Source organism: Camelina sativa, chromosome 7 (genome assembly GCF_000633955.1).
Source record: "Camelina sativa cultivar DH55 chromosome 7, Cs, whole genome shotgun sequence".
In the NCBI taxonomy this organism is placed as follows: Eukaryota; Viridiplantae; Streptophyta; class Magnoliopsida; order Brassicales; family Brassicaceae; genus Camelina; species Camelina sativa.
In genome coordinates, this window is record NC_025691.1 from 32,506,838 (window position 1) to 32,517,905 (window position 11,068).

The 11,068-nt window shown below is 36.3% G+C and overlaps 1 protein-coding gene across 1 annotated transcript; it reads left to right on the top strand.

Moving 5' to 3' along the window:
- Nucleotides 53–6,951, top strand: LOC104703874 (cytosolic sulfotransferase 5-like). Its single transcript, XM_010419962.2, has 2 exons — nucleotides 53–1,736; nucleotides 6,531–6,951. Exons 1-2 carry the CDS (start codon nucleotides 969–971, stop codon nucleotides 6,744–6,746), a joined length of 984 nt encoding a protein of 327 aa, XP_010418264.1. The 5' UTR covers nucleotides 53–968; the 3' UTR covers nucleotides 6,747–6,951.

Genomic DNA, 11,068 nt, shown 5'->3' on the forward strand with positions numbered 1-11,068 from the left:
TATCAAAATCTTATCACTTATTCAAGTTTCATTGGTAGTAGTTATGAATTCAAGCTTAAATGTAGGAAAAGTTAGAGCTTTCGTATCTGAAACCTGGTAAAAGATAGTAATAAACGACGGAATGTTTTTCGAAATATATTTGCAGGCGAACCAGAGAATAATAGACTCTGTGGCTACAAGGCTTAAATTTCCACCAGAGCGAGTCATATCGAATTTGGCTAATTACGGTAACACGAGCGCTGCTTCGATTCCTCTAGCTCTTGATGAGGCAGTGAGAAGCGGGAAAGTTAAACCAGGACATACCATAGCCACATCCGGTTTTGGAGCCGGTTTAACGTGGGGATCAGCAATTGTCCGATGGAGATGAATGACTTTTAAGTCCCAACATGTAAGTTTACTTCAGAGCCAAAGTTTTTTTTTCTCCCTCGAGGAACACTGGAAACTTGGTTTAATAGGTCTTCTTTAGTCCGATTAAACCTAGAGGTAAAGCGCATTTTGTTTGAATTCGGTCTCTCTTTTTGATGAAGGTTTCATTTGTTGTTTACTTTTGTTTAACTTGTTAGTTATTTCGAATGCTAATAATGAAAAAGAAGTAAAAAATAGCATTCTTTCATCATTTCTTCCTAGTTTGTAATGTTAAGACAACAACATTTTCTCCATTTGCTTAATCTTTTCTTCTTCTGTCTTTGAGAACTATTTCAACCAAATATTTGTAGTTGACATGTGACCAACCAAATTTTTTTCTTATTCAATTGCATTACCTAAAAAAGCAAAAATTATTGAGATTTTACAATCAAAGATAATATAAAACTCGTGTCTCATGTGTAAAATCAAGATTTTCTCAGCTAAAAAACACTTTAGAGAATCCAATGCACCAAGTAAAAGTATATGTAATAATTGGCGTATTCACTTGTATCTCTATTATATGTTTCATTTAAACCTTAAAACACATCTTTTGTTAAGAAAGAATGGATCTGAAGGAGCGTCCTTTGAACGTAAGAGGCGACAAGATAAGCGAAGAAACCAAGAGTTTGATCTCTTCACTTCCTTCGGACGCAGATGGCCAAGGGAAGAAGCTTTGTAAGTATCAAGGATGCTGGTATTACTACAACACTCTCCAAGGCGTTCTTAATTTCCACAGAGGTTTTCAACCGCAAGACACCGATATAATCCTCGCTTCTTTCCCCAAATCAGGCACTACATGGCTCAAGGCCCTCACTGTCGCCCTCCTTGAGAGATCGAAGCACCGTTCGTCTGATGATCATCCTCTGCTCTCTGATAATCCTCATGGAATTGTACCATTCTTAGAGATTGATGTATATATTGAAAGCTCAAGTCCTGACTTGTCCAAGTTCTCATCATTTCCAAGGCTGTTCTCGACTCACATGCCACTTCACACTATGCAAGAGACACTCAAGGACTCGTCTCCTTGCAAGATTGTGTACATGTGTAGGTACGCGAAGGACACGTTGATCTCGTGGTGGTTTTTCGTGTGTGCTATGCATAAAATAGAACTAGACAAAAGCATTCTCGAGTATATACACAAATCGTTTTGTAGTGGAGCTATCTATTATGGACCTTTTTGGGAACATGTCCTGAGCTATTGGAGAGGAAGCTTAGAAGACCCCAACCATGTTCTTTTTATGAGGTACGAGGAAATGAAAGCAGAGCCTCGTGATCAGATCAAGAGACTTGCGGACTTCTTGGGGTGTTCTTTTACGAAGGAAGAAGAAGATGTTGGGCTAAGCTTGAAGTGTGACTTGCGGAAGAAGTAATCCTAATAAAGATTAGGATTAGAGTTATTTTAGGAGACATCTAGAATAAACAGTTGTAATAAGTTCTAATGAGATTAGGAGATATCTAATCCCAAATAGTTTTAGGAGAACTATCTCTATATATAGAGTTGCCAAAGCTTGTGGTAAACCTATGAGTTTAGAGAGAGAAGTTTTAGAACTTGAGAGAGAAAGCTTTAAGGTTTTTGTGTAAGATTTCCTTTTGCTGAATAAAGAGAGTAATTCTTTACATTCTTGTTCTAAATCTTTCATTGAAACAATAATTGGTATCAGAGCTACTCAGGTTTTAAGATTCTAAAACAAGTCTTATTCGAGAGATGAGTGAAATCGTTGAGATGACCAACAAGGCAAAGGAAAACGTCTGGTCCTCCATACAATGCCCGATGCTGACATCAATCAACTATATGGTGTGGGAGATGCGAATGAATGTTGCGTTACGAGTACACAAGGTGTGGGAAGCGATTGATCCTGGAACAGAAGAAGAAGAAAAGAACGACCTAGCAAGAGCACTTCTATTTCAGTCTATTCCAGAATCAATGATCCTGCAGGTTGGTGAACAGAAGACTGCAAAAGGTGTATGGGACTCCATCAAAGCTAGGAATCTTGGTGCTGAAAGAGTAAGAGAAGCAAGATTACAAACCCTCATGGCCGAATTTGATAGACTCACAATGAAAGAAACTGAGTCAATCGACGATTTTGTAGGCAAACTTTCTGAAATTTCTACAAAATCAGCCTCCTTAGGTGAAACTATTGAAGAGATCAAGATTGTGAAAAAGTTTCTTAAGAGCCTACCGAGGAAGAAATATATACACATCACTGCAGCCCTTGAACAAGTCCTAGATTTGAAGACAACCACCTTTGAAGACATCGTTGGAAGATTAAAGACCTATGAAGAAAGAATCAAAGAAGAAGATGATTCACAAGAGAGTCAGAGCAAGCTCATGTATGTTAACTCTGACTCATATGAAGGATACTATGATGGTGGCAGAGGAAGAGGTTCAAACCGTGGGAGAGGTAGAGGACGAGGAAGGTCTGGATATCAACAGAAGGACAAATCCAAGGTTACCTGTTACCGTTGTGACAAAGTTGGTCATTATGCCTCCAACTGTCCAGATCGTCTGCTCAAACTGATCAAAGCACAAGAAAGCGCCCAAAAGGAAGAAGAAGACAACACCCATGAAGCCGACTCTTTGATGATGCATGAGGTAGTGTACCTAAATGAAAAAAATGTGAAACCTATGGATTTTGAAGAAGACTGCTCAGAGAATACTTGGTACTTGGACAATGGAGCCAGTAATCATATGACCGGAAACCATACTCTGTTTTTCAAAATGAACCCTATGGTCACAGGACGAGTTCGATTTGGTGATGACTCTCACATAGACATAAAAGGGAAAGGATCAATTCTGTTTATTACAAGAGGAGGAGAAAGAAAGAAGCTTGTAGACGTTTACTACATACCGGGGTTAAAAAGTAACATCATAAGCTTGGGACAAGCAACGGAATCAGGTTGCGACGTAAGAATGAAAGAAGACCTCCTCACTATACACGACAGAGATGGACATCTATTGGTTAAAACAACAAGGTCGAGAAACAGATTGTACAAGGTAAAATTGGAAGTTGAAAACACAAAGTGCCTGCAACTTACAACCTCATCAGATTCAAACCTGTGGCATGCACGACTAGGACACATTAGCACTGACACTATAAAAACGATGGTTGTGAAAGAGCTAGTTACCGGAATCCCTAGTGCACCAACAGAAAAGGACACTTGTGCTTCTTGTCTACTTGGAAAACAGACAAGACAAACATTTCCCAAAGCAACACCTTTTAGAGCAACACAAACCTTGGAACTGATTCACGGATATCTTTGCGGTCCAATCACACCTCCTACAGCTGCACAAAAACGTTATGTCTTTGTCCTGATCGATGATCATTCACGGTATATGTGGTCTATTCTCCTAAAAGAGAAAAATGAAGCGTTTGAAAAATTCAAGATCTTCAAGTCACTAGTTGAGAATGAAGCTGGAACCACAATCAAGACATTCCGGACAGACCGAGGAGGAGAATTCATGTCTCACGAGTTTCAAGCATTTTGTGAGAAGGAGGGCATAAACAGACACCTCACAGCACCATACACTCCACAACATAATGGGGTTGTGGAGAGACGGAACAAGACACTCTTTGAAATGACTAGAAGCCTTCTGAAGCATTTAAATATGCCAAACTATCTGTGGGGAGAGGCAGTAAGGCACGCAACCTATGTCATTAATAGAGTAGGAACAAGGAGTCTGATCAACCAAACACCATATGAAGTATTCAAGGCAAAGAAACCCAATGTGGAGCATCTACGAGTGTTTGGCTGTGTGGCCTATGCCAAAATTGAAACACCACATCTCAGGAAACTTGAAGATAGATCTAGGATGCTCGTATATCTTGGTACCGAACCAGGCTCAAAGGCATACAGATTGTTTGATCCTTCAAACAAGAAGGTTGTGGTTAGTAGAGATGTTGTGTTCGATGAGCTCAAAAGCTGGAAATGGAACAACTCTGAGAAGGACTCTGCTGATTCAGGCACATTTACTCTCAGCATCAGTAATGTTTTCAACACAGCTGCTGGAACAGAGAATGAAACAAACGCAGAAGAAAACAGAGAAGATGGAGCAGACACAGAAGGTGACGAAAATGACATAGAGGGGAGTGATAATGAAACTGCAGAGGAGCAAGCTACTGTGGAAGAACAACCTCAAATGTTGAGACAGTCAACAAGACAAGTTAAAAGGCCTATCTATCTCAATGATTATGTCCTGTTATCAGACATAGAAGGAGAAACTCTTCTACTAGCAGTTAATGAAGAACCATGGAATTTCCAGGAAGCAAGCGAGTTGAAGGTATGGAGAGACGCTTGTGAGGATGAATTGTCAAGCATAATAAAGAACAAGACATGGAGTTTAGTTGAGCTACCTTTCGGAGTAAAACCAATTGGCCTGAAGTGGGTGTTTAAACTAAAACGGAACATAGACAATAGCATAAACAAGTACAAGGCAAGGCTTGTAGCTAAAGGCTATGTACAAAAACATGGGATCGACTTTGAAGAAGTCTTTGCCCCCGTTGCTAGAATCGAAACAATTCGCTCTATTCTTGCCTTAGCAGCCTCTAGAAGCTGGGAAGTACATCATCTTGATGTGAAGACCGCATTCCTCCATGGAGACTTGCAAGAAGATGTCTTCGTCACTCAACCAGAAGGGTTTGTCGTGAAAGACCATGAAGAAAAGGTGTACAAGCTACATAAGGCCCTCTACGGACTGAAACAAGTACCTCTTGCCTGGAACATCAAGCTTAACAGCATTCTCAGTGAGCTAAAATTCGAAAAATGCAGTAAAGAACCATCTCTTTACAGAAAACAGAACAATGAACATCTTCTGATTGTGGCAGTCTACGTAGACGATCTTCTTGTCACAGGTTCATCATTGAAACTGATTTCTGATTTCAAGAATGAGATGGCTGGAAAATTCGAAATGAGTGATTTAGGAAGACTCACCTACTATCTTGGCATTGAGGTTTGCCAAAGTGAGAACGGGATCGTGTTAAGACAGGAAAAGTATGCAAAGAAAATTCTTGAAGAGACCGGAATGAGTGAGTGTAACTCTGTTTTGTTGCCAATGGAACCGGGTCTGGAGCTTTCAAAAACTCAAGATCCAAAGCGCATTGATGAACGAGCTTATAGAAGAAGTATTGGCTGTCTGAGATATTTGCTCCATACTCGACCAGACCTATCATACTCTGTTGGAATTCTGAGTCGTTATTTGCAGGAACCTAGAGAATCACACGGAGCCGCACTGAAGCAGATTCTGAGATATCTTCAAGGCACTTCTGGCTATGGTCTCCACTTCAAACCAGGAACTCAAACAGGACTAATAGGATACAGTGACAGCAGTCATAGTGTGGATGTGGATGATGGGAGAAGTACTGCTGGTCATGTGTTTTATCTCAATGAATGTCCTATCACATGGTGTTCTCAGAAGCAACAGGTGGTGGCGCTATCCTCTTGTGAAGCCGAGTTTATGGCAGCAACAGAAGCTGCTAAGCAAGCCATTTGGCTACAAGAGTTACTCGCTGAGATTACTGGAACAACGTGTGAGAAAATAACAATTTGTGTAGACAACAAGTCTGCCATTGCTCTCACAAAGAATCCTGTCTTCCATGGTCGCAGCAAACACATTCACCGAAGATATCACTTCATACGGGAGTGTGTTGAAAATGGACAAGTTGATGTGGTACATGTTCCCGGGATCGAACAGAAGGCTGATGTGTTAACCAAGGCTCTCGACAAGATCAAATTCAAGAATATGAGGAACCTCATCGGAGTTCATGAACTGTCAAAGAAGGATTTCAAGCTTAGAGGGGAGATTGTTGGGCTAAGCTTGAAGTGTGACTTGCGGAAGAAGTAATCCTAATAAAGATTAGGATTAGAGTTATTTTAGGAGACATCTAGAATAAACAGTTGTAATAAGTTCTAATGAGATTAGGAGATATCTAATCCCAAATAGTTTTAGGAGAACTATCTCTATATATAGAGTTGCCAAAGCTTGTGGTAAACCTATGAGTTTAGAGAGAGAAGTTTTAGAACTTGAGAGAGAAAGCTTTAAGGTTTTTGTGTAAGATTTCCTTTTGCTGAATAAAGAGAGTAATTCTTTACATTCTTGTTCTAAATCTTTCATTGAAACAATAGAAGAGAATGGATTTGTGGAGGAGATCTTGGATCTTTGCTCTTTGCGTAATCTGAGCTGTTTGGAGGTCAACAAAACCCGAAGAATAAATAACGTGGATCACAAGGATTATTTCCGAAAATGGGAAGTCGGTGATTGGAAGAATTACCTTACTCCTGAAATGGAGAACAAGATAGACATGATCATCCAAGAGAAACTCCAAGGTTCTGGTTTGAAACTCTAGATATGGGTTTAAGTTATCTTTGATGCAACATAATAAGAGTACCTTCCCTTGTTTATGTTCCTTAGTAATGTATTTTGATTTGTACTTTAATGTGTTTTAATTTAAAATTGTCAAAATAATAGCCAATTGAAGAAAGGTGTAAGACCCTGGAACAACTCTTCAAACAGAGTGAAAAGCAAAGAAATTGGGACATAAAAATTCTTGACAGATCTTTAAAACATGAACCAAAGCTTTTAACCGCTTGTCTCTAATTTGCAAAAGGGGAACTAGATAAATATTAAAAACATCTTTATTTTTCATAGTTTTTTATTATAAAAAAAAAATCGCTTTCGTTTGCAAAATTGCAACTATATAAAAAAGTATCTTAGGGTTTGGAATTGAGTTTTCTTTTCTTTTTTGGTCGAAGTGTTTATTCATGTTTAATACAATAACCCTATATATATAGACTAATGGATATGTTTACCTCAAAAATATATCTGTATTATGTTTTCTTGAGATTCTTTCAAGACCCAATTCACAACCGTCTACAACTGTATTAGTTTTTCAGTACTTTTAGTTTTAAAACCTTAAGATTAATAAAACAATATTGTAAAGAAAAAAATGGAAATTGTTCTTCGGGGTGAACCAAATGACAGATAACTTTTGAGTCTTTGAGGACAAAAAGGATAGATATAAAACGTGTTCGTCTGAGTCACATCCAAGTCAGATCCATGTCTAATCCTCTATTACTATTCTACCAAGATTCATTATTTCATTGGCATTTAGCTTAAAATAATTTTATACGGCCACGTATGAAGTTAATTAAGANATGTACATACTCGTGATATTATGTAAAACTCAATTTTATAAATGTTTATCTAATATAAATAGGAGAAATGGTATATAGTGAATATAAATGAACAAAAAAATGGATAAGAAATCTACGAAGGATATGAAAAAGAAAATAAATAATATGAAAAAGTGAGAAAAAAAAAAGAAAGATAGAAAGATGAGAATTGGTTAGAGATGGGACTTTAAGATTTAGGACCATATAAAATGGCGCATGATAATACTTTTACGCGTGGGGGAGTCTCTCTCTCTCTATCTATTCTTTTTCTTTTTATCGAAGGGGACCCTACTAACATGCGCCAGGGGTTTTCACTTTTCATCTTTCACTTTTTCACTTGTGATGAAAAAGAACTCTCGTGCACCATCAAACTTGCTCCGTCCTTATGGAATTCTAATCATTACATAAAGAGCAGAAAAGGAGAAGGTTGGCACCAAACTTAAAACAAAAGAACAATGCACATGCTTCCTTAAATTTCCCTTTTTAACAACACTTCAGTGTAAATCTAGCATATAAAAACAAAACAGTTCACAACTAACAGTAACACACGTTCTTCGATGCATCGATGAATTAAACTTACCTTAGCGAGAGAGCATGAACCAGCAATTTGTTTGGGAAATAAAGGTCTAACGCTTTACGGACCTTTATCAGTTTATCTTATTTGGAGAAGGCAATAATTAATAACATAAAAAAGCCCAAACGAATTTGAGGCCCCAAAGTCATTAATGCGATATTTTTTTTATTTTTTTTTTTTTTTTTTTTTTTTTTTTTTTTTTTTTTTTGCGAAAGTTTATGAGATCTTGTCTTCTTATTTTAATTCAATTAAATAGTACAGAAAAAATCAGGCAAACAAAAACTAAAGAAAACTAAAATAGCTAACAAAAAAATATAATGGAAGACATATAACGTAGGTACGTAACAAAAGTTACCAAGTGAAAGAGATCAGCTAGTGTATATCTATTTAAGGGTGAATTGGCTGAAAACAAGCCATTGCTTTTACAAAAGTTCTTAAAAACTACAAAGATTTCAATTAAAAAAATTGAATGAAATTCAATATACGTTATTCGTAATTTTTTTCTTAAAGAAAATTATTCATGATATGATATAAAATACAACTTCATTTGATAATTTGGTTTAGATGCTCTTCTAAAAAAATAATTTGATTATGGACAAAAAATTGTTATGCCACTCTTAAATAGCATGACGAGTCGTCTAAAACCTCCATTTGATAATTTAGGTACACGCATACAAAAATGACATATTAAACTCATTCAATAGTATAATTAGGACAAACTAATTATTTAATCTGAGCCATAAAATTAAAGATTGTAGGTCAAAAATTAAACTCAGATAATCGAAAAGTGAAACTTACTTACAGTACCTTGAATTCGAATTCCAAATAGGAAAAACCAAACGTAGGTTTGATTTAGTTTCCTGCTAAGCTGAAGAAGTTTCTAATTTCGTTTACTTAAACAAAGTGCATTTTGAAGATCTTTTCACGTGGTGGATCAATTCAATATTAAAAGGAAATACAAATCGAAGTTTCATTTGTTTGTTTTTTTTTTGTCGTAATCGAATTTCATTTATCTTCACGAATCACCATTGTTAGATGATACAGGTCTGACATGATCGTGATAAGATATTATATGCTATTTATATTATATAAAAATCATGTGGTCTGGCCTAAGACACAAGTGTTAGTATATATTTTCAGACGTGTTTCATATATATAGATTTATTTGCATCATTTATCATCGTTGAAATTTTAAAGTTACAATTATTGAAAGTTTTTTTTATTTTTTTTGTCGCCATTGGGTTATACCTTATTTCAAGTGGGTAACTTAATTATATCTAATTGTATTGATGTAAAAAAAAAATTATAATTGCACCACTAAAAAAAATTTAGCTTGATTTCTTTATTATTAATATCAAAGTATTTTTCTAGATTAGTTTACCAGATTGCTGTNAAAAAAAAAAAAAAAAAAAAAAAAAATTTACCAGATTGCTTCAGTTTTGCATCTTCATTATTAGTCAACAGCAACCATTCAACCGTACGTTATCCGCATATCAATAAGAACTATATCAATCGAATTGAAAAACCTCTTGAAAAGTTTACCCATCCTTAAAAGTTGGAGGTACAACATGTCTTTTGAGGGCTTGGTATGAACAAAAACAGTTCAACAAGAATTTTAGTTTTTATGTTTATTTGAAAACGACTGCTACTTATTTTGGGAAAGTAGGGAAATGGTACAAATTAAATACAAATAAATTTGGGTTGGCCCATATATCATAGATACTGATTAAAACGTGGGTCTTATACATGTGGGCAATCAAAACTAAAATATGGGGCAACAGTTCTTCACAACTACTTATTCATTATTCAACTGTGATTATATTTCCCCTCCTCCACTAATGGTAGGCAAAACATTAATTTCTAAAAAAACTAGCATGAAGGATGGGATAAAATAATACATCAAAGGCAACATTTAGGAGAACTTTTATTTTTGTAGATTAATTAGATGATGGGAGAAAATGTAACAAATATAGTGTTTCTATAAAATCCACATATTAGCATGTATGCAACAAGGAAAGATAGTAACATAAATTGGTCCAATATATTGACCTTAAATCCACTTAGCTTAGGTAATGAATAATAATTACTATATATTAAAAAAAAACTAAAAAAGTATTGACTTGTCGTGTGTAAACGTGAACCTTATTGGTAATAATAATACAAATTAAATATCACATCTCTAATTTGCCAACCCAATCCAGATCTCCCTCTCTCTGTCTATACTCTCTAGTTCTCAACTTCTCATATAGTAATAATTTTTAATATATTTATTTTGAGATTTGTTTTGGTTGATTTTTTTCGATTTATAAATATTGGACTAGCCATTTTCTTTTACAACCATCAAATCTAAATAAAGCAAAACAAACAAGAAAAATGGCGAGCACGGAAGCTCTTTTACCCGTCACGTCCCGACAAGATCCATTATCCGAATCAAGATCCGACCAGATCCCGGAGACTCGTCGGAAAAGACCCATCAAAGTCCATTTAGCTGTCTGTTCCGGTTTGCTCTTGATCGCTTTGTACGTAACTCTCATCGTCACGCACGACGGATCCACCGCACAAAACGGCGCCAAGGATGAAACATCCACGGAGTCACGTGCTCGTTTGGCCGGCGTGTCGGAGAAGAGCAACGACAGGGTTTGGAGATTATCCGGGGATGGTAAGACTGAAGCGTTCCCGTGGAACAATACTATGTTGTCGTGGCAACGTACGGCGTTTCATTTCCAGCCTGAGAAAAATTGGATGAACGGTATGTACCATTTCTTTCCGCAAGACTATTTTATTATCTATGAATAATTGATTAACTAATCATAATATTATATAGTTAAAATAGCTTTAAAAAGTGTCTCATCTTTACCTAAGAATGTTTATTTTTCGCTTTTCTATACATTTGAGTTTCATAACCATTTATGAGACCATGAC

What these genes read in the sequence shown, in the direction of transcription:
- LOC104703874 (XM_010419962.2), top strand. Translation starts at nt 969, where the DNA reads ATGGATCTGAAGGAGCGTCCTTTGAACGTAAGAGGCGACAAGATAAGC. An exon ending in TTACGAAGGAAGAAGAAGAT is followed by an intron (nt 1,737 to 6,530) that starts GTTGGGCTAAGC and finishes ACAATAGAAGAG; the next exon opens with AATGGATTTGTGGAGGAGAT.